At 35.6% G+C, this 25,333-nt stretch overlaps 6 protein-coding genes and 2 non-coding genes across 8 annotated transcripts; 4 read left to right on the forward strand and 4 right to left on the reverse strand.

The window, feature by feature from the left end:
- The first annotated feature begins 416 nt into the window (after positions 1-416).
- LOC125864964 (molybdate transporter 1-like) lies at positions 417-1,908 on the forward strand. Its single transcript, XM_049545113.1, is given in 2 exon segments — positions 417-601; positions 604-1,908. Coding segments are annotated over 2 exon segments (1,356 nt in total). The 5' UTR covers positions 417-432; the 3' UTR covers positions 1,791-1,908.
- Positions 1,909-2,575: 667 nt separating this feature from the next.
- Positions 2,576-6,809, forward strand: LOC125864963 (probable ADP-ribosylation factor GTPase-activating protein AGD6). Its single transcript, XM_049545112.1, has 3 exons — positions 2,576-3,543; positions 3,819-3,908; positions 5,978-6,809. The coding sequence occupies exons 1-3, from the start codon at positions 2,746-2,748 to the stop codon at positions 6,467-6,469; spliced, it is 1,380 nt and encodes a 459-aa protein (XP_049401069.1). The 5' UTR covers positions 2,576-2,745; the 3' UTR covers positions 6,470-6,809.
- Positions 6,810-7,775: 966 nt separating this feature from the next.
- On the reverse strand, positions 7,776-7,849 carry TRNAV-AAC (transfer RNA valine (anticodon AAC)). The gene has a single exon. It is a non-coding gene; the product is annotated as a tRNA-Val (tRNA).
- Positions 7,850-8,474: 625 nt separating this feature from the next.
- On the forward strand, positions 8,475-8,546 carry TRNAH-GUG (transfer RNA histidin (anticodon GUG)). The gene has a single exon. It is a non-coding gene; the product is annotated as a tRNA-His (tRNA).
- Positions 8,547-9,097: 551 nt separating this feature from the next.
- Positions 9,098-14,647, forward strand: LOC125865830 (uncharacterized). The gene is made up of 5 exons (XM_049546091.1): positions 9,098-9,327; positions 13,065-13,417; positions 13,757-13,852; positions 14,162-14,221; positions 14,302-14,647. The coding sequence occupies exons 1-5, from the start codon at positions 9,234-9,236 to the stop codon at positions 14,500-14,502; spliced, it is 804 nt and encodes a 267-aa protein (XP_049402048.1). The 5' UTR covers positions 9,098-9,233; the 3' UTR covers positions 14,503-14,647.
- Positions 14,648-15,686: 1,039 nt separating this feature from the next.
- LOC125864108 (uncharacterized) lies at positions 15,687-16,866 on the reverse strand. Its single transcript, XM_049544039.1, has 2 exons — positions 16,316-16,866; positions 15,687-15,972 (listed from the first exon to the last, which is right to left on the reverse strand). The coding sequence occupies exons 1-2, from the start codon at positions 16,864-16,866 to the stop codon at positions 15,687-15,689; spliced, it is 837 nt and encodes a 278-aa protein (XP_049399996.1).
- Positions 16,867-17,728: 862 nt separating this feature from the next.
- On the reverse strand, positions 17,729-21,458 carry LOC125864109 (uncharacterized). The gene is made up of 3 exons (XM_049544040.1): positions 20,904-21,458; positions 19,825-19,992; positions 17,729-19,360 (listed from the first exon to the last, which is right to left on the reverse strand). The coding sequence occupies exons 1-3, from the start codon at positions 21,456-21,458 to the stop codon at positions 17,729-17,731; spliced, it is 2,355 nt and encodes a 784-aa protein (XP_049399997.1).
- A 2,303-nt stretch (positions 21,459-23,761) lies between these two features.
- Positions 23,762-24,895, reverse strand: LOC125865651 (uncharacterized). The gene is made up of 3 exons (XM_049545855.1): positions 24,479-24,895; positions 24,300-24,392; positions 23,762-24,210 (listed from the first exon to the last, which is right to left on the reverse strand). The coding sequence occupies exons 1-3, from the start codon at positions 24,592-24,594 to the stop codon at positions 23,823-23,825; spliced, it is 597 nt and encodes a 198-aa protein (XP_049401812.1). The 5' UTR covers positions 24,595-24,895; the 3' UTR covers positions 23,762-23,822.
- Positions 24,896-25,333: the final 438 nt, after the last annotated feature.

Below are 25,333 nucleotides of genomic sequence, written 5' to 3' on the forward strand. Positions count from 1 at the left end.
CTGTCACGAATATCAATCATGTTCCCACTTATCTCTCAAGCCCTCAACCTACGAGATGATGGTAGAAGTGTTCGACCTCTTGATTCAAGACATGTCAAATTCAAATTTATCTTCTTCTCCCCCACCCAACATCATCAGAAAAATCAATAATATTTTGGCTGATCTTTTACGTGACTTAAATGGGTAAACCTACAACGTATCGATGGTGATGGAGGTGCATAACCACTTGATCCAGCCTACTTGTCAAATAAAAAAATTAAAAATTAAAAAAAAAAAAAAAAAAAAAAAGCCTACTTGTCAAAATCCAAATTTATTCAATTGAAAGTGTCAAAAATACTATTATCCTACTTGATTCTTTATTGCAAGTCAACTGCCACCCTCTCCATTTTACTATATATATTCATGTTTTTGCATAACAACAAATTCATCATTATGGCTTCCACACTTCAAGAAAATAATCCTCATTCCCAATCACCTAAGCCAAATTTCATGTTGAAATTGAAGGAAAATTTGATATTCAAATCAAAATGGGCTGAATTGAATGGTGCAATGGGTGATTTAGGCACATATATACCAATTGTCTTAGCTTTAACCCTAGCCAGTCACTTAATCTTGGCACAACGCTAATTTTCACTGGTGTATACAATTTTGTAACTGGTGCTATCTATGGTGTACCAATGCCTGTTCAGCCAATGAAATCTATTGCAGCTGTAGCTATCAGTAACCCGGAGTTCGGCATACCGGAAGTTATGGCTGCCGGAATTTGCACCGCCGGGATCTTATTCGTTTTAGGCGTCACCGGATTGATGCGGATTGTGTATAGATTGATTCCAATTTCAGTTGTTAGGGGAATTCAACTAGCACAAGGTTTGTCATTTGCAATGACAGCAGTTAAGTATATTAAAAATGTACAAGATTTCGCAAAATCAAAATCTGGAGCGCAGAGGGATTGGGTAGGGTTAGATGGATTGTTGTTAGCTTTAATTTGCGCTGTTTTTATTGTGATTGTTAATGGTGCTGGTGATGATGATGATGATCGTGTCGATAATCAAGAGAGTGAAACAGGATGGAAAAAAGTTCAGAAAATCATATTTTCACTTCCATCAGCTTTTCTTATATTTTTATTAGGTGTTGTTTTGGCTATTATAAGAGGGCCTAATGCGATAAAAGGGTTTAAATTTGGTCCATCGAAAATTGAAGTAATAAGTATATCAAAACATGCTTGGAAGCAAGGGTTTATTAAGGGTACTATACCTCAACTTCCTTTATCTGTATTAAACTCTGTGATTGCAGTGTGTAAACTGTCAACAGATTTGTTTCCTGAGAGGGAAGTCACAGCTACCTCGGTGTCGATGACGGTGGGGTTGATGAATCTAATAGGTTGTTGGTTTGGTGCAATGCCATGTTGTCATGGTGCAGGTGGGCTAGCAGGGCAATACAAGTTTGGTGGTAGGAGTGGTGGGTGTGTGGCACTTCTTGGTGTGGCTAAGTTGATTTTGGGATTGGTTTTAGGTAGTTCAATGGTGAAGGTTTTGACACAATTTCCTGTTGGGGTTTTAGGGGTTCTATTGTTGTTTGCTGGGATTGAATTGGCTATGTGTGCAAGAGATATGAACACTAAAGAAGAGGCATTTGTGGTACTTGTTTGCACATCAGTTTCATTAGTTGGGTCAAGTGCTGCATTGGGTTTCTTGTGTGGGATTGTGGTTCATTTGCTACTTAAGATGAGGAATATGGGTAGTGATGGTCAGTCTTGTTCTGATGTACTTTGGTTTCATAGAAACCCATAAGCAACTTGCATGTGCAGTGTGCTGGTCATCTTCTTGTAAATAAATAAAGTTGTGTTTATTTTTTTGTTGTTGTTTGGATGACGGTAGTGTCCTGATCAGTTTACGAACATTTTGGCTATTTTATTGGATATTTGTTACCTTCACTAATGCAAATTTGATTTAATTTCTATAAGTTGTGTGTCTGAACTCTAAAGGTATAGATTTACCATAGTTTATTAGAAATGCCAACATATTAAAATTTACTAATTTTTAATCATATAATCTAACGCCACAATACAATCGCGTTAAATTCGTATGAGATATAAATCAACCACAATATTTCAACTTTCGGGTAATTTGTTCTAGATACATTATATCCAAGTGAATTCACACATATCTGAGATACATAACAAATTTTGCTCGCCTCCCTCCCATCTCTCTCGCCACCACTTTTCTATGTATCTGACATCCCGGATACATGCGAATCACCCTAGATACATATAAATACACGTATTTAATGTGTATCTAGTGTGATTCACACGTCTAAGATACATAACAAATCTCTCTCACCTCCCTCTCCATCTCACTAAGCCCTCTCTCTCTCTTTTAGTGTATCTGTCTATCTCATATAAAAAATATATATATCTAAGTATATCTTCCTCAATAATATTATGACTTATTATTTGAATTCACTCAATAGTCATTAATACTAATTAGAAAATTTGACACATGTCCACTCACAAAACTAAGCCGCCCACATGAAGATGTACCGTCACAAAAATAATTTTTTTTTGTTCTCGGACTATTATAGCCTTATTTGTAAACCAGCCGTTATCCTCCTGGCCATTTTCTGTTTTAACAGCTTCTCCTCCCCTGTTCTGATCACTCCATCTTTCTCTTTCCCTCAATTTTGCATTTTCCGATCTCTTTACAGATCCGACATCCGAATTGGATCCGGGCCGTCCGAACCGATACAATGGCGGCATCACGTCGTCTCCGAGATCTCCAAGCACAAACTGGTAACAAGGTTTGTGTTGATTGTTCTCAGAAGAATCCACAATGGGCCTCTGTTTCCTATGGAGTTTTCATGTGTTTGGAATGCTCCGGCAAACACCGTGGGCTAGGTGTCCACATTTCATTCGTCCGATCCGTTACCATGGACTCATGGTCCGAGATCCAGCTCCGGAAAATGGAGCTGGGAGGTAATGACAAGTTGAACAAATTCATGAACCAATATGGAATCCCAAAAGAAACTGATATTTTTACCAAATACAATACGAAATCTGCTTCTGTTTACCGTGATAGGATTCAAAATCTGGCTGAGGGAAAACCTTGGCAGGATCCACCTGTTGTGAAGGAATCTGTAAACGGTCCTAATAGCAGCAGTAGCAGACCTCCGTTGAGTGGAAGTAGAATTGGAAATTCAGGTGGTAATTCTGGTTGGGATAATTGGGATAGTTTTGATGAAGGTGGCGATAGTAACAGTAGTATGAGGAGAAATCAGACAGTTGGTGATTTTAGGAATGGAGGAGGTAGTGGTGGTGGGCCTGCCAGGTCGAGGTCTACAGATGATGTTACAATGGCGCAGTATGAGGCGTCTGCCGCGAATAAGGATAATTTTTTTGCTAGGAAAATGGCTGAGAATGACTCCCGGCCAGAGGGCCTTCCGCCCTCTCAAGGAGGGAAGTATGTTGGATTTGGATCAAGTTCTGGCTCAATGCCTAGGAGTAATAATAACAATTCGCAAGGCGATGTCTTTTCTGCTGTTACTCAGGTATAAAGGTTGAGCTAATCATGTCTCTGTGGGGCTTATGGTGTTTTATGTTTATCTATATAGATTTAACTCACATTAGAAGTGATTTGTGTTTTCAGTATAGTTTCACTAGTTACTTATCTTATGTTCTCGGTTATCCAGTCGTGCTTAATGTAGGGAATTATCTATCATTGGTTTATAACTGAACTGATACTGTAAAAAATTAATCTTTCAGTATATAAGAGTCAAAAATCATTTAGCGTATAGCTGTTGAGGTTGCTGCTTTATGTGTGCAGGGATTCGGTAGGTTATCTATGATAGCAGCCTCAGCGGCGCAGTCGGCTGCAACTGTTGTTCAAGCAGGGACAAAAGAGTTTGGCTCTAAGGTACTTTTAATTGATTGTTATACCTAATTTTGTGGAGATGCCTTCTGTGTTCACTGCATGTCTTTTCTCCCCAAACGTTGGAAGAAGTCTCGCTTTATCCGAACTTAGGATTTACAAGTATTCTTCAATCCATTTCAATTGATTGGCAAATTGAATTACAATATTTCTGTGTTTTGTAAAATGCCAAGTCCTAAGTAATGTGCCACGGAGCATTATGCTTTGCAATAATGTATTACTAATACAAGGATAGACCAAAGGAAAGTAAAGGATGGCCATTTGAAGTTTAATCTTTAAAACTATTTACGATCACATTTGCATTATCAACAACCTATATCTTTTTGCTAAGGGGTTGGGACTTACACATGATTCACACTCAGACGTACACATGTAATTTCGGAATATTCTTCGGTTGACCACTATTTTGTAACTTGAACTGGTATTTAGTAATTTGTCTATTTTGTGAGTGTACCAACCTACGTCTTGTGATGTATCAAACTTATATGATTGACATGCATCTTGTATGAACAGGGGATGCTTCGTGAATCAGTCTACTCCCTTTTTTAGATAGATAGTATCAGAGATTTGACATTTGAGATTAGATTTTTTTTTTTTGGATCAAGTGTTGAAATTGGATAATCAGTGCAACTCTTGAATGATGTTGCATGAAAAATCCCCTTCAACAAAAAATTAAGACATGTTCCACTAAGTCTGACATCCTAAGTTTGAATATGGTATATGATTGCAACATGCATTTTTCTTTCGTATATAGATAGCCTCCTCATACATCTATTTTATGTGGGATTTATAGATTCGAATCCTCATATCTTAGTAACCCTTTCATATGGACCTGTACAAGGTCGGACCACATAATGCTCCGATTCAATTCAAAATTTGGTTTAGTACGTAAATGGGAGAAATGGTTGATGCTCTTCATAAATCTTTTAGCCTATAAGTCTTGTTTTTATGAGATCAGATGGAATTTGAATAACTATTAGAAGGAGATAAGATAGATTGAGTAAAACATGCTCATGCTGTTTTACATTGATTTTGTGAGCTTTACTGACTTTTAAGCTTCATAAAACACTTCAAAATATGTTAAGTGTAAACCTTACACGTACTAAGCCTGAGAAATTTTGGGTTAATAGCTATTTGATAGCATATCAAACTTTTTTTTAGTTTTAACCTCTTGACACACCCTAAGAAGTAAGACCATACAAATTTATGAAATGGACCTTTAGGTTTAATAAATCATAACAATATATGCATATGTTATAGTTTGAATATCTTGAATAAGATGAGAGAGAGTTTTGAAAATGCTTAGCCTAGTTACTAGTAGTTTGGTTAAGCTAAGTGGATCCTCCTTAGGGGCTGCCAAAAGGGAAATTCATCTTCAAGATAGTTTTTCTCTATGAAGGTCTTAGGGGAAAGCATGGAAAGAAGCAATTGTTTGTTGCACTTTATCATAACCAAGATTTCCTTCCACAATATTATGAGTCTTTCTCCACCTCTCTAGTTATAATCCTTAATGGTAGAACTCCTCGTCTTGGGAGTTACTCTATATGAAGTTGAGCACCTGTAAAATTAGTTTTGCCCTTTTTCTTGCCATGAGAAAGAAGACAGTACAGTTGAATTGTATTAATTGAAAACCGAAAATTGTGACTTAAAAGTTCTATGAACTTGGCATCATAGGAAGAAAGGTTGCAATATATGTTTCAATTATTTCATATTATGAGTTGGAGTTTTCTTCTGCTAAAGTTGCAGGTTAGTTTGTGTTTGATCCTTCTCCAATCACTTAAGAGTCTGTAGTGATTATTCAATGCTCATAGGGATGAGAATTTCTATCAAACGTATAATATAATATTCAATTTACTGACCGTTTATACTTTAGTTGAGCAGGAGTCAATCCTCTCTCTTTCACAATACTGTTAGTTGTGTATTTTCCCAGTCTTCATTTAAGTTTTTGGTCATATAGCCTGTATTCTCAACTCTATTGTTTCTAGTTTTTTTGGACAAAGAGGCAGGGATTTATGAATGTTCAGTAAGATGCTTGTGTAATCTGACTCTTACAGGTGGCAGAGGGTGGTTATGATTACAAGATGAATGAAACAGTCAATGTTGTCGCAACAAAAACAACTGAGATTGGACAGAAGGGCTGGGGTATCATGAAGGGGGTCTTAGCTTTAGCTTCGCAGAAAGTTGAGGAATTCGCTGAGGGTCCAAACCCGAGGGACGATAGCTGGCAACAAAGTGAAAATGAACGAAACGGCCATTATAAGGAATCCAGTCAGGCTACTAAAGGATGGAATTCTTCTGGAGGAGCACAATCATCTGGTAGGCAGGCCAATTCGGTCAGCTCAGCGTCCTGGGATGATTGGGATAGTAAAGACAACAGGAAAGAAAATCCTACTGGAGGGGCCACATCCAGTAATGACGATGGCTGGGCTGGTTGGGATGATGGTAAAGATGATGGATTTGATAATTTCCAAAGTGCACCTAACAATAAATATGTTGCTCATGGTGGAAAATCAGAGTCCAAATGGACTGATGGAGGTTTCCTCTAAGAGTAGCAAATGCCACTACTTCTGGTAATTCTTTTCCCTTCCAAAATTGATTTCATCCAGATTACATCTTGGAAGGATTCGTCTCTGAAACTAGTTGATGTATGTAGCATTACGAACATGATTGGTTAATTGCCTCTCATGTTCAAGAAACAAGGAATGATGGAAACAGAACAAACTGTTCTGATGACCATTATTTTTCAAGGTTACAACTTTAGCTTACATTTGGATTTGTAATGACCATAGTTGTATTTACTATTTTTCTGCATTTTGGTCGTGTATTTAGGAGATTGTCTTTAATCGTGTACCATTTATTTGTGTTGTATACAGCTGCATAATATATATTCATTTGCGCGTAAAGTTTTTGATCAAGTTCTGGTGTAGTTTGTTCTTTATGTTGCTATCCATCAGTAATAGCATGTAATGATATACTATATATATGCAAATACACATCCTCTTGTTGACCTTTTCTTTTGTTCATTTTTGACTTTAACAAGAACTGAAAGCAAGTAAATTGTTCTAGTCCTTGTTTGAAACCAAAGGGGTTTATGCCTGTTCTGTCAGATTAAGTTCTGAATCAAAAATCCTACATATAGGATAAACTTATCCTCGATATATTCCCACGACTATAATATCTTATCCCTCAAACCAAACGATTGTGTTGCATGCTCAACAATCTCATATTCAATTATCCTCAGTTTCTGAACATCATCAGACTAAAGGGATTAACTTCATCAATCTCCTTTGTTGAAAAATTGGACTGCACAAATACGGCAAAACCATAATTCTTTTTATAAGATAATCCCTTGCTATAGTAACATGTAACAACTAACAAGTATCTCAAAAAATGCTTGAGGTCACAAGTTTCAATGTTTTTTGAGTCATTTCTTATGTAGGGAGTGTTTCTCCTTTAGTGTGCCCTAAGAGCTCAAATTTGAATTGATTTTGAATATCGAATTTATAATCAACAATAACAATGACATACCCAGTGAATGCCATAAGTGGGATCTGGATAGGGTAAAGTGTACGCAGAACCTTACTACTACCCCATGAGGTAGGATAGAGAGCCGGTTTCCAAAAGACCATCAGCAAAGCTTACAAGAAAGGAACAATAGCAACAGCAAAATAATGTGATAATCGAAACACAATATATGATGATAGATATTTAATGCAAGAACTACATGAACCGAACAAACCTAAACATTCAAACAACAAAACAACACTCTGTTACCTCCTAACTTGGTTAATTAATCGAATATATAATTAAAAAAAATAAAAGAAGAATGTTGTCTATTTCACAAAATAGAATTGGCGTCGCCCGGACTCGAACCGGAGACCTTCAGTGTGTTAGACTGACGTGATAACCAACTACACCACGACACCTTTTGTTCACTTGTTGATTTTTAATATTAGTGACATATATACAAAAATTCCCATTTTAGTTTATTGATACCCATTCTTTTACCCGTTAAGGAATATTTTGTGCATAGGATAAATCATAAATCAGATAGGATTGTGAATGTTATCGAAATGCATTTGTAGTAATGTTGATCGACACTTGTTTTCTCGTGAAAGCTTGATCAAACACCTTACTTTTTTAAAATAAATATTTTTTACCTTTCAAAAGCTTGACCAAACAGACTATAAGAATATTTTTAAGAAAGTGTGATAACATGAAGGGTCTTGTAGAAATGCCAAACTAATTAGGAAAAATAATTATGCTTTTCCTACCAGAGTAATTGAATTAAAACTAGAATCAAATTCATATAACATATCGATAAGTAATACTTATACAAAAAAGAAGAAGCTATAAATGGATTATTTGAATATTTTCAAACGTCTTAAGAAATCATTGTTGGTATGAAAAACCAAAACGAACATGTATGAAATATATGGTATGATATATAATGATCTTTCATATATTTGTGCTTCTAACCAAATTCTTTTCTTATTTTGTAAGCGTAAAAGACTTAAATAATCAGATGTACTACGATTTTGCATTCATCCTGTGGCTGTAGTTTAGTGGTAAGAATTCCACGTTGTGGCCGTGGAGACCTGGGCTCGAATCCCAGCAGCCACACTCTGTGTATTTTTTTTGCTCTCTTAATGTGAATTCTCTATACATTCTACTCATTTAATTTTATAATAAGCAAATTTTCAAAAAAAATTTAAAGGAATGTCTAACTTTTGTGCTTGTCTGTCTTCTCGGATTTGATGTGAATTTTTCTTCCAATATGTTATATTCTTAACCAACTCAATATTGATTCTAAAGTTTATTGGCTTTGAGACATTTTCTTATTGTGTGATTGGTGTATCTTATTCTATTCACCATAATATTGAATGTATGGACTAATGCATCTGAAGGTCTATATAAATCGTGTTCAAATAAATTCAAGTTATAACCCTCTCTTAAATTTTATCCTATGTATTTTTGATGATCTTTATCTAATATAATCACTTCTAATTTTATCCTATATATTTTTTAGAGTTCAATATGCATACACATATATCTAATTTTTTTTTTTATATATATATATATATATATCAAAATTAAATATTGTATTTGCGCGATTTTCACTAAGAATTAGAGTTTAGCCCTCAAAGTTGAGTTTAAGCCCAATTACTTACCCACAGCCCAAAGCCCCATTTTCAAAGCCCATAAACAACACTCTACGCTTCCATTATCCAAATAGAAACCAAATCGGCGAATCCGTTTTCCATCTCCGCCGCTGCTGCCACCGCCGCTGCTGCCATCGCCGTCGCCAAGATGAAGATTGTCCGAGGTGTCTTAAGGACTGCCAATGTTTGCCTATCTCGTTATTCTTCTCATCATCGGACTTTTTCTGCACTTCCGAATTTTGGTAGGTACTGTTATTTATTCATTTCTCTGTTGAATTCCTTACTTTATCATGCTAACTTGTAGTTTTTGTAACTGAAAATGTGCAAGTTTTAGTTTTATTGAGCTTATTTTGACTCCTATTATCGTTGTTTAGCAATTTTCTATTGACTTTACGCCGGAAAATAGAGGTGTCTGACCTCAAAATATTTAGATCTGGTCCGTTCTCGTTGTTCAGAAATACATTTACAGTGTTCAAATTAAGTAGAACTGTACACTCCTTAGCTCAGCTTGAGCTACGAAATGCCCTCCTTGAATTCTTTTGAGCTTCAGAGCTTAATCACATCTTAAATGAGCCTTTGGCAATACTGGTTGTCCCCATACATCTTCCAAGATCACTGTTATGAATATAACTTAGCTGGAGGACCTACGTGAGAAGATGCCAAATTACATTTGGGACTGCCTCTTTACCCTTCTGCCATGCTTGATGATCAACTCAACACCCTCTCTGAATCGTTGAAGATGCTGCAAGAATCAATGAAGTAGCTCCAGGTGAACAACAAGCGTATGCTCTCTTCTATTTGCCATGTGCGGTCATTGCTGCAGGAGGAGATGCGATTGGACTCCACTTTCACTGATACTCCAGATATTTCAGATGATAAAACTATCACCTCTGTGCCAGAGTCAGCGTGCAATGATAATGACACCGAGATTGCTGATACCATGAAATCACAGTTGGATTCTCAGCTTCTTATTCTTGATGTTGGATATAAAATACAAAAGCACATCTCTCCCTCTGTTCTGTCCAGTGCTTCTATTGACACTACCGAGCTTGAATTTTCTCGTTTGTCCTTCTCAGTTAAAGAATCGACACTTCCAGTTAAAGGCTACAGACATAAGCTTGACATGGAGTTTGACTGCAAGGTGTTTGATAAAATGCAGAAGAGAGATATTTTTGCAGAATTTCTCGCCCCTCATACAGCTATTGGTTCGCTTGGTTTACACATTTTTAATTGGTTTGATACAGGGCAGTGGGCTTGCTTTGATAAGGTAAACTCGAGTGAGTATTCAGTCAACCGAGTTCTACTTTTTGGTTATTCGAAAGGCTTTCCACTTCTGAGTGTGGACGATGCTTCAGATGTATGTGATGTATCCTCAGTGACCACTACACATAAGGTGTTTGCTGATATGTCGGGCAGGTATAAATATGCACACTCTTTTATTCTTGACTCAACTAGACCGTGCCCTGAATTTGGGAGTGACATTATGATTATGGATAGAATCACATTGCTCCATAAGATTAAATGCTTACAACTTCCATTTGACCCCGGTGTATATGTCACACATGATGTTTCCATTTTCTTCTGTGACATGTGTGAAGATATTAGAATTGTTGCCCATATCGAATATCTTTGCGTATCGGCTAACCATGCTGTCGGGGCTGTTTCGCCCAGTGCATTAGAAAAGTATATCGATACATATGACTTCCGTCAGTACCTCAATTTTCGCAACTTCAACTTGTCCTGGCAGCTATACACTGATGTTGCTTCCTCACACGGCAACAATAATTTTACTGTGCTTGGGTTGTTGGAGAAGCTAAATACCACAGGAGAGGTGCATGTTTATTTGTGGTATAACTCTAATGTCGAGATCAATCTAACAACAGATGTTTTGCTAAGTGGCAATTGGCTTGGGCTGATTGTCTTTTCTGCTGACCAAGTATTGCATATTTTGGTGAACAACCAATGTGCAAGAACAGTATTTGCATGTTTGGGGAACTCCAAACGATCTGGCAGCAACGATATAAATCAGAGAGCTGGTGTAAACATGAATTCTGGTATAAGCTCTATCCATGGTGTTCTGAATGTTGGCCTCAATCTGAGAAGTGGAACGGAAGTGTTTTTAGATCAGTTTCACCTACTGGTCACAACCAGTTTCTTCATTTGTCTAGTGGTCATTCAATTGTTGTAGGGGTTGACGACTGCTCAGTAATAGTCTTATGGATCATCCTTGAGATTTGTATTAGACTCTTTTGTGGGTTAATGTCATTAGAATATCCAATTACAACCAGTTTAAAAAGGAGCAGCCATATCTTTTCTGACGACAAGTTTCCAATTCACAAGTTTGCCTCTCTGTGATCAAATGTTACTGTTAGAAGGTGCAAACACCACGACAAACACTATTGTTGATGCGTCGGAAACTGTAGCAGCTACAAGGGAAGTCATGCTGAAGGCACCGACTATAGAGGATATTGACAAAACAATTGTTGTAGTCAGCGAACAGATGGAGATTATAAAAATGCTACAAGAAGAAATCTTTTCGCATATTTGTGCAGCTGCTGATTTTGTCGAAAGTGAGTTGCAGGCAACAAATAACAAAAAGGAAGGCACAAATAACGTGTTGGAAATCATGTTGGCTGGATATTATCCAAAAATTGCTCCCAATGTGTTCAATGAAATGTTACGGAAAGCTGGTGGGGCTTCCAATGAACTGAAGATGTGGTCTTGCTCTCAACACACAATCAAGTGTTTGTTGGATGCTTCTGAAATTGGGGCGAGATACATAGTGTTGGTTACATCTTTAGACGAGTTATCCCCTAATTAATATATGCTATTGGAAGTTGGTTTTGTGTTTGGTGTTGGAAGGATTTTTTTCAAACTGGTTGAGAAAGTGGTTGTCCCCTGGAGTGCTTGTTTGACTACAAAGACCTTACAACTGCCAATGCCATCAATTCATAATGTTTTAGAGGAGTTGAATCCAACAATTTTCAATGCCCTCAAATTGAAGCTCCATAAGGTGTTCAACGTTGTTACTTTAGTCCCACCATCTTCATCTCCCAAGAAACTCTTTGATGTTAATCTTGTTAGACATGGATACATCCTTTGGTTCAAAAAGCAAAACAAAAGACCGTTATTGAATGTTGCTTTGGATAACGAAGCGTCTAAAGAACTCCTTTGGGTTGTTAACACTGATAAAGAGGAACAAGACAATACTATGGTCTCATTACGACTATATTTGAACCTTGAGGACAAGGTTCTTATTGAGGAGGGGAGAATTGTTATGAATATAACTACAATGGAGGACCCATGTGATAAGATGTCACATTACATTTGGGACCCCGGCTAGATGCCTATATATAGAAGAGGGAACTAGTCAATTAGGGTTTATGCTATGAACTTGTCTCTTATTTCTTAGTTACTTAGATTAATCTGGAACCTCTCTCCATTCTCCCTTTTTATTTCTACTTCTTCCCTTGGAAGGATTTGTTGCTATTTGGAGCAATTAGAATGATGAACTCTTATAATTGTACGTGTAATTCCAATTATCCATTTCAATACAATATGAGTTCATTACAATCACTCAGGAAAAAACTGTTTTAAGAGAAAACTGTTTAGGAGTTATTTCTCAAAAAAAAAATTAAGTTGTTTAGGAGTTTTAAACAGCTGAACATGTTGAACACACAATGACAATCGGCATCCTGTGATTGAATAGTGGAAAGAATTGTAACATGGTCAAGCATCTCTTGGATGATATTTTACTGGTTCACTTATCCTTCACAAATTGTCTGCCTTTCATATTGGACAATCCTAATTGACATTACTAATGTTCATATTTAAGACGCTCTAGCTTTATCTGATTCTTCTTTATTGGTGTAATTATGTGCTTCTTCATCATTGGTCATCATCCCCTTTTCATGTATATGCATTTTCTCTTTTATCTACATCCCTGGTAATGGACACGACTTTCCTTGTCACTACACAGCCCCTGATGATAAGCAAAGCACGAACTCATTTGAGTCTGCTGAAGACTTTGAAAGACGAATTTTTGGTGATAGTGCGGGTAACAGGCCAAGTCCAAACTCCTTTTTCAGAAAGCTTGATGACGCTGAAAAGTCTTATGATAGATCCAGTATGGGCTCCACATTCAGTTCTGGAAACAGATCTAGTATCCTTGATGGTCTAGATGAGAGTTTTAATACATTATCAGATGGGATGGATGGTAAGCTGAAGGAAGCAGCCAGCTATTTTCAGGTTGATCCTGATGAAGTAAACAAAGAAGATTATGCTTACAGAGCAGATATGACCTTTTGGCCCGGGAACACTTATGAACTCAAGGTATGAGTAATGAGCCTACCATTTCTTGTATGCTTTTAGCATCTTGAGTGTCAATTCCATATAAGGATATGTCTCACTGTGGTTTTTGTATATCTTGTACCCATTGGTGTTTCAACTTTCAACAGCTTCCATCAAACATTCAATTGTTTGGGCCTGCTAGAATTGTATACTCTAAGTGTGTATTTCCTAATACACCTCGCTTTCATGCTTTGTTCGCTGTTGGAAGAGCAAAATTATGGATGGCATTAATTTGTTGCCATAGCTCAACATGTCCTCTTGCTCTATATTTCCTATGGTGCTGTCATGTCCACCTCTAAGCTTTTCATTATTATCATGCAGGATCTTGATCTTAGAAAACCAGGAGTTCGCAAGCCCAAAAAAAGGGATGAATTTGAAACTACGACAGAGGAAGTTTTGCGCAAAGCTGATTTCAGGGTTTGTGTTCTTTGTTCTACATCACTTTGACCATGTATGGCTTTAGAATGTATCCATATATGCACCCCAATGTCTGCACGTGGAAACACCCTTGAGCACGTATATTGCTTATTTGATATTCTTAGCATCAAGTCTCTGCTGTTTAGTTTATTGTTGCTGAATATCATGTTCCAAGTACCGGGATGTTGCTTATAAACATAAAATTGGTGTCTTCCTCCCAAGTATTGCCTTGTAATTATGACCCATTGTGAACCTTCTGACTCTTAACGAAGTTATCTGATTTATAGCTTTAACAAATTTGCAATACAGAATGTGAGATTCCTAGCTAACTTCATCACGGAGGCTGGAATTCTCCACAAGAGGAGCAAGGTTTGTAATCAAATCCATCGACTAATTTTGACGATTGAATATGTAAATGTTTCTTATTCTATCTTTTCGGTCATGTATAGACTGGAATTAGTGCCAAGGCCCAAAGAAAGATTGCCAGGGAGATAAAAACTGCCAGAGCTTTTGGTCTGATGCCTTTTACAACCATGGGAACAAAACACTTTGTATTTGGCAGAACAATGGAGGACCTTGATGCAGATTATGAATATGAGATGTACGACCCCAATTTTGTCGATTCAGAAGCTGGTCGGGAACCTTTTTAATCCTTAAAAGACACTAGTTACTATTTGTTTTACTTATCCTTGGTTTGTCCTTGAGAACATGTATTTCAGTTATTGCTAAGGGCTGATTTGCAGATGAGGAATTAGCATACTAACTCGCTTTCATCCAATGAAAAGATGTTCTCGAGGTTTTGTTTCAAATTACATACTGCTTCAAAGGACTGCCCTACATAATACATGCTGGTCTCATTGTACATCAATGATTTAGCTGTTGGAACTCTCCTCCTTGAGATGTTGTGATTTGGTTCATTTTGAGGATGTTCAAAATTAAACTTTTGGCTCTACTTAAGTTTTCGTTACTTTAAACAAATAAAAAGCTGTCTTTTTTTTTTTGCATACATAACCTTCAAAGTGGAGTCAATATAGAGTTCGTATGAGAATTGATATAATTACTTCCCTTGTGCAGATTTATCAGTATGTTTTAGCTCGACATGATTGAAAAGGAAGTAGAAAATGTAAGTTCTAGACTCCAAGTTAGTTCTTTTTTCTATCTGCTGTGATTTGGTTTAGAAGATTATTGTTACTAGATGGGCAGATTCATTATCCAGCGAGTTTTGTCTTTTGTCTTTTGTCTTGAGGATTTCTTGGTTATCAAAATAAACAAGCAACGTGGGATGTACATTTGGTTTTTTGTTTTGTTTTTGTACTATTCGGTTTGGATATTTCGATCTTAAAAAAGTGTAACCCAATTTTGCTTTTGGTTTGGTTATTTGATTTTATCAATAATTAAGTAACATAATTAAAGTTATATTTGTAAATTGAAAAAAATATATATACAAGGAGGAGTAATAATATTGAATGCATTAATAATACTTTCTAATATAAATCACAAGTAAAATTTAAAACTCAATATTTAAAAGTAAAATATAAACAGAATCATAACGAAATGCAATAAATAAAAAGGGACTAAAGTCGTTAACTTCAACTTAATTCAGAACCTAAATATATTATATATGTAATCAATAATATATATAATTCAGTTTTTTTTTTCTTTCTAAATCCGAAATCAAATAAAAAAACTAAACAATTTTTTTTAATCCAAAATCAAACCAAAAAATCAAAAATCCAATTCAAATTAAAATTCGGTTCGATTTTGTTTGATTTTTCGATTTAATCCAAACAATGCACACCCCTATATTCAGTACAATCAAAACAAAATAACGTCTCTATAGTTTCTGTTCTTGTGAAGGCAAAACTAAAGCTCTGCACATCGGACAATCTGTCTTCCTCATCAGCCATTGTTTGATGCAATCTGTATGATACTCGTGTCCACATTGCAACGCTCCAATATTCTCTTCGTTTTCATATTCAGATTGACATATAGCACAGATATCTGATTCTACATCAGGTGCTACTACTTCAGGAGCATGATGAATTCTTATTTTCAAATGCTTCAGTACATCACCATGATCATCCTCATGATCGAGGACGAAAACGAAATCTCGAATTTCTCTCTCGAAAATTCAGTAGTCTAGTCCAGAAGTTGACATGTTGAGACCTATTGGCATTTTCCATGCGTTGATAATATGAGAGAGGATAGGTATTTACTCCAAGTGATTCTAAGACTGAATAATAGTAGGGCAGAGGAGGTTGAAAAGCATTAATTGGGTGTGGATTAATATAATCATCGAGATCATAATGTCTAGAAGACTGATAATTGTGGCGCCTTGGAGCATTACGTGTATTATAGTTCGTTGTTGATGATAGCTATTCCTAAATTGTCGATCAATGTACTCATATTGAGTAAACGATGCATCATATGTGTTTTGGATTAACATAATCATCGAGATCATACTGTCTAGAAGGCTGATAATTGGGGCGTCTTGGAGCATTACGTGAATTATAGCCTTGTTGTTGTTGACGTTGTTGATGATAGCCATTCCTAAATTGTCGATCAGTGTACTCATATTGAGCAAACGATGCATCATATGCGTTTGGATTAACATAATCATCAATATTATATTGTCTAGAAGTCTGATAATTGGGGTGTCTACGCGAATTATTGCCTCGTTGTTGATGATTGCCATTCCTAAATTGTCGAGCAATGCACTCATATTGAGCAAACGATGCATCATATGCGTTTGGATTAACATAATCATCGAGATTATATTGTCTAGATGTCTGATAGTTGGAGCGTCTACGCAAATTATAGCCTCGTTGTTGATAATTGCCATTTCTAAATTGTCGAGGACTGTACTCATATTGAGCAAACGATGCATCATATGCGTTTGGATTAACATAATCATCAAGATTATATTGACTAGAAGGCAGATAATTGGGGCGTGTACGCGAATTATAGCCTCGTTGGTGATGATTGCTATTATGGAAAGAACGATGAGAAGTCATTGTTTCTTTTTGATCAAGAAAGAAATTAAGGAACAAAATACTTTTGAGTTTGAACAGAGTACTATAGTTTGCATTGGAGCAAAGTATTAATAGAGATTATTTTCTTCCCACTTTAATTTGGTTTGGGTTTAAGTTAATTTCCTTTTCTATGTTTTAGTAAATGAGTTTTTAGTTGGATTTCTTGTTTGATTTGGTTTCGGCTAAAATATTTTTGTTTTTGGAAACTCTTAATAAGGAAAAGAAAGGGCTAAAGTAAAAACTTATTTGTACTCACATATTTATTTGGAAACTTACCTATGCTATATTAAGAAAATATTTATTATTTATAGTAATAATTTTTTTTGACGGAACACTTATAATACAATTTAATACGTAGAGAATTATTTATAGAGATTCTCATTATTTATAAAATTATATCGTCTAGAAGACTCATAACTTTTAGTTACGTATTTGGCACTTCTTTTCTTTCTTTGTTTCGGCTTCTGTGTTGCTTATCATTCTTCCTCTTCATTGCTTATTTTTTAAAAAATAAATTGACTTACCGTATACAAGTTCACATTAATTATTGAAAGTATAAAATATGTGGATTTAATAAACATCCAACTTTATTTGAATTGAATAATTATGGAACTTCGAAATATCTATTGTTTGGCCTTCTTAAACTACCAATTTAAACGGGAACAATCGATAGTTGAGTTGTATGTTTTGATAAATAGTTTAAATAGAAAACTCACACACATGTATAGTTTCGGTATAAAACTTGAAAAATTGGGATACTTTGAATTTGTTTTTGACCATTAACAATAAACAAATAGCGTGGGAATATTATTGCAAAATTTAATTAGTGAATTTTATGGTCTATTTATGGATGTTCCCAATTCACCAATTCTTTTATACCTTTCTCTAACTCTTTTACTTCTCTCATCAAACAACTCATGCAAAATCCTATTGAACACAAACAAAGAATCATCTTTCTAATAACCTCTTCTTTTCCTTCAATTGATGTCATGTTATCTACAACCTCTTTTGAGTGCTCAAGAAAATCACTTGAAGCTTTCCATTCCTTATTGCTCGTAGAAGTAGCCGTATAATCGCGTTGTGACTTTCCCTCCTCGAGGTCATAAACAATTTTATGATCTTCTGGTTGATCTTGGAAAGCTCTTGACATTCCGATAGAAATAGTTGTCTCAATACATTTCATTGAAGAGGTTATCGCTTCATTGACAATCTGTCTGTCTTTGTTTAAGTGTTCCTGGATCTTGTTTCTATCAGCATCACAACTATCTAATGCTTGTATAAGAGATTCTATACTGTAGGCCATGAAATACAGTAAGTGCACGACGTTTGATAGAGATCGTTGAAGGTTTTGGTAGCATGAAACAGGAAAAGGCGTAAACCAGAAACCAGGCTCCAACTCTGCATCTACTATGAACTTTTGTAACTTCTCTACTTGAGAATTCAATTGCCTTTGCTTCTTCATAAAGCCATTGATCTGCCCTGAGTCCAAGTCAATTTGTTTAGTACAACTTTTAAGTGTTTCAAAGCACAGAAGAAGATGATTTTTCGCGATTGTTGCTGCTCGTGTTGGTTGGATAACAAGCTCTATGATGATGAAACATGATAATCCAATTAAGGCCTCGGTGAGTCTAGCAATAGCAAATTCACTGGGGGGACCATAACGTTTTCTGCCTAGAATCAGTAATGCTCCGATAACTGCTGCATCTCCTCCTGCTGTAGAGTACATTTTACTGTGCCTTAAAATTGAAGCGAAAATTATCCAAGGGATCATAGCTATGAATCTTATTCTCGCGAAATTTTGAAAAACAGTGCAGCCTAGTACTCCATAGACTGATCCTAGAGCTGTTCCTTGTGCTCGAGCATTTGCAACCGTAAAAATTGCTATTTTTCCTGTTTCAAAGCTGATGGCTGTTGTAAGCCCTGACCAATATCCATTCCGTTTGTTAAATAGCAGACCAAGTAGTACAGCCAATCCTAACGAAATTGAGCACTTGCACGCGAATACTAGGCTTCCGCGGTTCATTAGGTTTGTCCAATTGATGCAGACTCGTTTCGAGCTAGCTTTATCACTTCCTCCTGAATCTTTGGATCCTTTAGTCATGATTAGATCATTTATGCACATTTTGATACAAGACAAGAAGAAAATTGCTGGTATATCTAGGCTTGTCAGGGAAATTGACTCAGGGGACAAACTGGTAAACTCATTCTCGAATACGCCTTCTGTTTCTGTAGCTATCATTGAATGTGTTCGCAAAAGACAACGAGCTTGCTCCAGTTTTAGACCGAGTAGCTGTAGCACGCGATGTGAGACATGTATGAGCTTTTCATCTATAATTGTTGTTTTAAAACAAGGACAAGAAGTTAAAGCAATTTCCATTCCTTTCATTGGACTTTCTATGTCATGCAAACCATTTCCAGGATCAGTGAAACAGGGAACTATGAATCTTAGCCAAGGTTTCTCCCATCGTAAACTTCCCTGCTCATGTACAAATGGATATTTAGGTAACTAAACGACATCAGGAATAAAAATACTTACCTACATATACCAATTTATAGAATTCGCCCCTCAAAAAGTTACATTGTATATCGTCGAGGTATACAACTCACATTTTGGTATACAACAATAAGAATATTTCAATGACACTGTTGGTATACAACATGTGAATTACATACGCCATTCAGCGTATGTACATACCTACTGGCTATTGACCTACTCTGGGTATTTTCTAAATTGACCTACAACTCTCTGTACCAGGTTAAATCGATCAAATTTTTTCTGGTCGCACCTAGGCACCACAAAAATGTCCCATGCAAGAATTTTTACCTAATAAGGTTAAATTGATCTGGAAAGCGGAGTAATAATAGTATGCTTTTGACCGGTTAACTAATTGCGTACTGATAGTGTAAAAATTCTTTACGTTGTGACATAATTAATCGTACCTCTAAGAGTTTGATACTTTGAAGAAGCTTGGATCCTGTTAGGGAAATTGGTTTGGCTTGAGATAGGATCTCCATAGCTATTTGTTCATTTGGAGAATGGAGGGCTTTGATGTAAAGATTCAATCTCTCTGAAGCATTTTCAGCATACATACCATATAGTTTCCTCACCTATAAGAAAATTCAATAAATCTTTTAGCAATTGTATCATTGTAAACAAGTGTGATGGACTTCTTTAAAGTTATATCAAATTATTTTAGTTGGTCGTGAAAATCTTGTATACATTAGTAAGTGTTTAGAAGTTAGACGCCGTAAGCTGACAAGTGACAACCAGCGAAAAACTTGTCAATTCATGTTCGACTCATATACTAATACCTTTTTGTTTATGTTGTGTAGACCTTGAATTTTTCATAAAGGACTTGATCCCTTTCATCTTGCATTAGAAAAATAGATTGGCCATTCTTTTTTATTACTATTTGAAAAGTTGGGTTATTCTTGTTAACAGGCTAGTCGATGTTGATGTCACATGCGTCAATGATTTTGTTGGACCAAGTAGACAATGATATTTTTGTTTCCTGTGTATGAACTTTAATTTCCAAAGAAAAATATTGAAAAAATTTAAGCAATATAGTATATGGATATTAATTAATAAACTAGCTGGTTTTATGAACTACACTTTGTAATGGATTTTATGATCGTGGTGTACTTTTGGACCTAGTATTCACTAACTATGTTCATCAAGATTTAAATAAATATATAAAAAAAATATGGGTTCACGAAACGAGTGACTTTTGTAAATACCATGAATTTGTATTAAGAAATCAACAAAATATTTATAAGTAGCTCATGATGTTATTTTACACCAACTTGAGATTCTTATAGGAAACTATAAACTTTAAAATCTAAATCCGTCTCTATTTAACTTATACACATTTTGAATCCCCTTATGGTTCTGCACTACTACCCCATTACCCCTTTTAATGGACTAATATAATTGTTTCTGATAGAACTCGGCTCAATGGAGAAAATTTGCATTATTATCGGATTGATTCACGTAATTTTATCTTAGATATCATGATTACCTCAAAATAAGCTAGCCAGGGGAAGAACAGCAACAAAGCAAGAACAGAAGCCACAGCTCCAAGAGCAGTACTAGATGCAACTCGTAGAGGGTGCATCACTATATTCACACGAATTCCATGAATAACAGCATCCACATACACAACAACCAGCTGCCCGAAAGCAATCCGCTTAGACATCAAATCCGTATTCCCCGGCAACGCCACCACAAAAGCACTCCCTGCCACCATCAAAGCAGCTATGAGGGGCGATATATTAATATCATCAGTGGCGAAGCCATGAATCCATAACCCAAGCATAGAAAGGGGCATGACTTGGAGCGTGGCACAACACGCGCTCCAACAGCCCCTTAAAACTTTCCCTAGGGTGGCATCTGGCACAATAATTATGGCCGTTACATACGAAAAGGAGGGAAATGCCAGATGTCTTGCAATAGAGGGCGGGCTAAGTAGGGTGGTGCAGCCGATTATTATGCATGCTAAGGCGGTACGAATGGCCGAATGTAGCCTCATTCGCCACATGGCTTGAGCTCGCTTAGCCATAGTTGTAGTTGCCATAATTCGGATATAATCAGATTCCAATAAAACGAATTTGGAAAAAGATAATTCGTTCGCCACTAGAACTCGGGCTTGAAGTAATTCTAAGTCTCACATTATCAACAAGTCGAGAGCTGATGGCCGTTGGTAAAGATTAATACTATAAAAATGCATATGATCAAATGTAGGAGTGGTGAAATTTTGGAAACTCAGCTAGGTTGCAGATACAAAGTGGAATTGAACCAGGAATTTATATTGAATCTTTTTAGTCAACTAATATATGTGTGGATTCTGGAATCAAACCTTTTACGCTAAAAAAAATTAGGATTTTGGGATTCGGCTCCTCTCCATGTACCAGTACTTTCATTTTCCTAAGTTTTTTAATTCGATAGAAGACACATTCCAAATTGAAATCAATAGTTTAGATTTAATTTGCAGTTTTCTTTTGGTTTCCCATTGAACTTTCAATTATTATGGTTAAAATAATAGATATTCCTTATATTTATTTGCAAACGATTTGGAAATCCCATCATTCTAGCTAAAAAGTTTTTCTTTTCTTTTTAATGTTATTATATTATAACTTAATTTGATTGATACAGTATTTGTGGTGCACGATTGCTACGAAAAAAGTTACCACAAGGTTCTGGTGAAAAATAAGAAAAGGGATTTTAATTTTAAATGGAGGATCCAAATAATGGTTATGTACTCTTTGAAGATTTTTTTTTTGTTTTCCATCATTCGACATTCCTAAATTCGAATCCGCGGCAGGACCTATTTTTGGAACAATACTTTCAAAATGATTTATTTCGAATCTGAATCTATGATTAAGCGTGGAGAAATCTCAACCATCCCACCACAATCTTTGAAGATATTGTTGTAACTATCCCAACTTCAATCTACCCTTCAAATATGGACCAACAATTTTGTACTACTCTAAAGTATTTATCAAGCTAATCGATACAAAAATAGTTTAATTTTGGAAACAGCCTCCTCTTTGTCATTCACGAAAATAAATTTATTCCATAGTATTATATTATAATTAACCATATATCTACAAATTTGATGTTGGCTTCCAGATTTCTACGTGCTAATCCACCAATGACCGAACACATTATGGAGAATAATAAAAAAATTATGTTGAATTTATTCCTCAAGCCTTTTTTTTTCCACTAACAGGCCAGTACCTATAGCAAGTATAACTAATCATGTGAAAAGTTGGAACTAAAAACTTGTCAAAAAAAGAAAAAAGACATTTGAAACAAACTAAAAGAGAAAGTAGAACAAACAAGTTGAAATAGAGGAGTAATAAAGTACTATTAATTAAGCCGAGTATCAATTGAAAACATTCTCTCTAGCTATACAAAATTATGATAAAGTCTCGATACACATCACCCTCACCAAAGTTATTATTGTTGCTTATAATCAATGGCGGAACCACCTTATCTTTAGGGGGTTCATTCGAACCCCCTTCGACAAAAAATTATATTATTTTTACATGGTTAAAATATTTTTTTAGGTATATATAGTAAATATCGAACCCCCTTCGGCTACTTCGTGTATCTATTTCTTCAGTTTTTAAACCCCCTCATTGAAAATTCTGACTCCGCCACGGCTTATAATGTATAGTTTCTCCTTGCACATTTCTAGAATTACATATTATAGTATATATCCTATCCTTGGCATTATCAGGAATATTCCATATTCTTGTTATGCAGATCCTCCTCTTCAATGCTATCTCCTTATTTGGTGTAGAGATATCTCCCTCTTAATGTATATTATTAGCTTTCCTTATTTGTGGATAATTCCCTTACTAGTTCTTTATTTCCTTTCATGTCGATGTACTCTATTATGTATAAAACAAAGACAATTGTACATCAATAAAAGTAAGACTTACATATAACTCTTTCAGGCATTTGAAACCGAATCGCCGAATATAAAAGACTTTGTCCAACATATCAAAAAGATATACAAACAAAAAGATACTATAAATTATTTGTCATGTGGACTTAGAATACTTGTTAACATGATCAATTTATTCATAAGACGAAAAGTTTTAAACAAGATATTCCTCTTTGAAAAAAAGTTCGGTGAGATCTTATTAATATTGTATAATTGTTGAACTAGGCGATTTGAAATATTGAGATCTTATGTACATAAAATATCTTATTTGAAAAATCAACTATGTATTTTTTTTTTAAAAAATGTTGAACAATTCTATCACTCGATTACATGTTATTAGATGAAATATTTTCATAGTTTTTATGAAAACAAATGTTATACGTGAATACGTTCAATTTTTAAATATTTATGATCTAATGATTAGCACTCACTTTTTGGCGCCAATGCTCTGACTTACCTCTTTCTCTCGAACGCAATTTCTTTTGATCATCTCTTGAATCGCATCAGTGCCGTTGATTCAAACCGTTGAAACGGATCCACGGAACACACATGATTATCTTCACCGTCGCCGAACGAATCGTCGTTGTCGTTTTTGAGATCAACAATTGCTTCATCTGTTCTTCTACTATTTTCTGAGTATAACTCCGAATCATGATGATCTCCTTCTGCAGGCCACACAAATTCCTCGAATTCGCTTTTCAATTTCATCTTTCTACTTTGTTTCTTCAGAGAGCTGTTCATTTTTGCGCGAGTTGCAGAGAGGAGAGATAGATCGAAGTAATCTTCTAACCTCACTTTAACAGCTATCGATTTTCTCCTTTTCTGTAATGGAGATGAATCCACATTAGTTGAGTTATCCTGCTGTAATTCATACCTGTAAGTCACAAAAACATCCAGATCTCGTGTGAACAAATGTGATTATACATGCATAATCTGAATTGATCGAACAGAGAATGTGATTACATATGAGATGCGATAACAGAGGACGAAGATTGCTGATGAGGAGAACGAGTAAGTTTTCTCCGTTTCTGTAATGGAGATATATCTACATTCGATCTGCAATTACGAAAAACATCTAGATTACATATGAGCGATTCGCAAATGCGCGAGTAGCTGAATTGAACAGAGAAAAGGATAATTACAGATGAGGTGCGATTGCGATGACAGAGGACGATGATTGTTGAGGACGAGTAAGGCGTTTTTGAATGTCTTCAATTGTGGCGAGAGGACTCGAAGCTTCGACTCCATGTTTATCCATCGTACACTAGCTCAGAGTGGAAAGGTAAAAAGTATGACTGTTTTGCAGAGAATCGTTCCAGCCAGAAAATTTATTTTCTATTTATCACTTTATATAGTTACAATTTTCACCTTTGTTCACAACTAAATGTTCAAATGCTAAAATCATTCCAAAAACATGTACTCCCTCGATTCTAATTTATGTGACATTCATCTCCAAAAATCGCATATTGATGAAAGGTCCATGAAGTCAATCCGTCAAACATCAAAAAGTTCAACTTCAAGGATAGGAGTAAGAGGACATTCATGTCCTCGGGAGATACCTCTTTGACATTGATCGGGGTAAGAGATCAAAATCAAAATCGTGAACACCCCTAATCATGTGAAATCCAAAGTGAACAAAAAAAAAAAGGCAAATTATAACAAAACAAAATAAGACTTTAGTTTTCCATTAGAAGATCAATATAATCAGCTACCCCATAATTGACCCCTAAGCTTAGGAGAATCGAAAATTATTGTCTCTTTTCTAAAATGCCATTGTACCTTGGTTATCATGATAATGTTTGCTTATTTTACTTTTTTCCACATGATTCTGATCTCTTTTCAATTGTTTTAAAAAAGGAACAAAAAATCGTCCTATACATCAGAAGTAAAAAAGGGATTTCCCTTGATTACATCTTGAATGAGACCCAATTAGAAATGGCTGAAAAAATGACAAAGTTTATCATTTGCTATACTATAGGACCAAATATACTTTATTG

Source organism: Solanum stenotomum, chromosome 5, assembly GCF_019186545.1.
Source record: "Solanum stenotomum isolate F172 chromosome 5, ASM1918654v1, whole genome shotgun sequence".
Taxonomy (NCBI): Eukaryota; Viridiplantae; Streptophyta; class Magnoliopsida; order Solanales; family Solanaceae; genus Solanum; species Solanum stenotomum.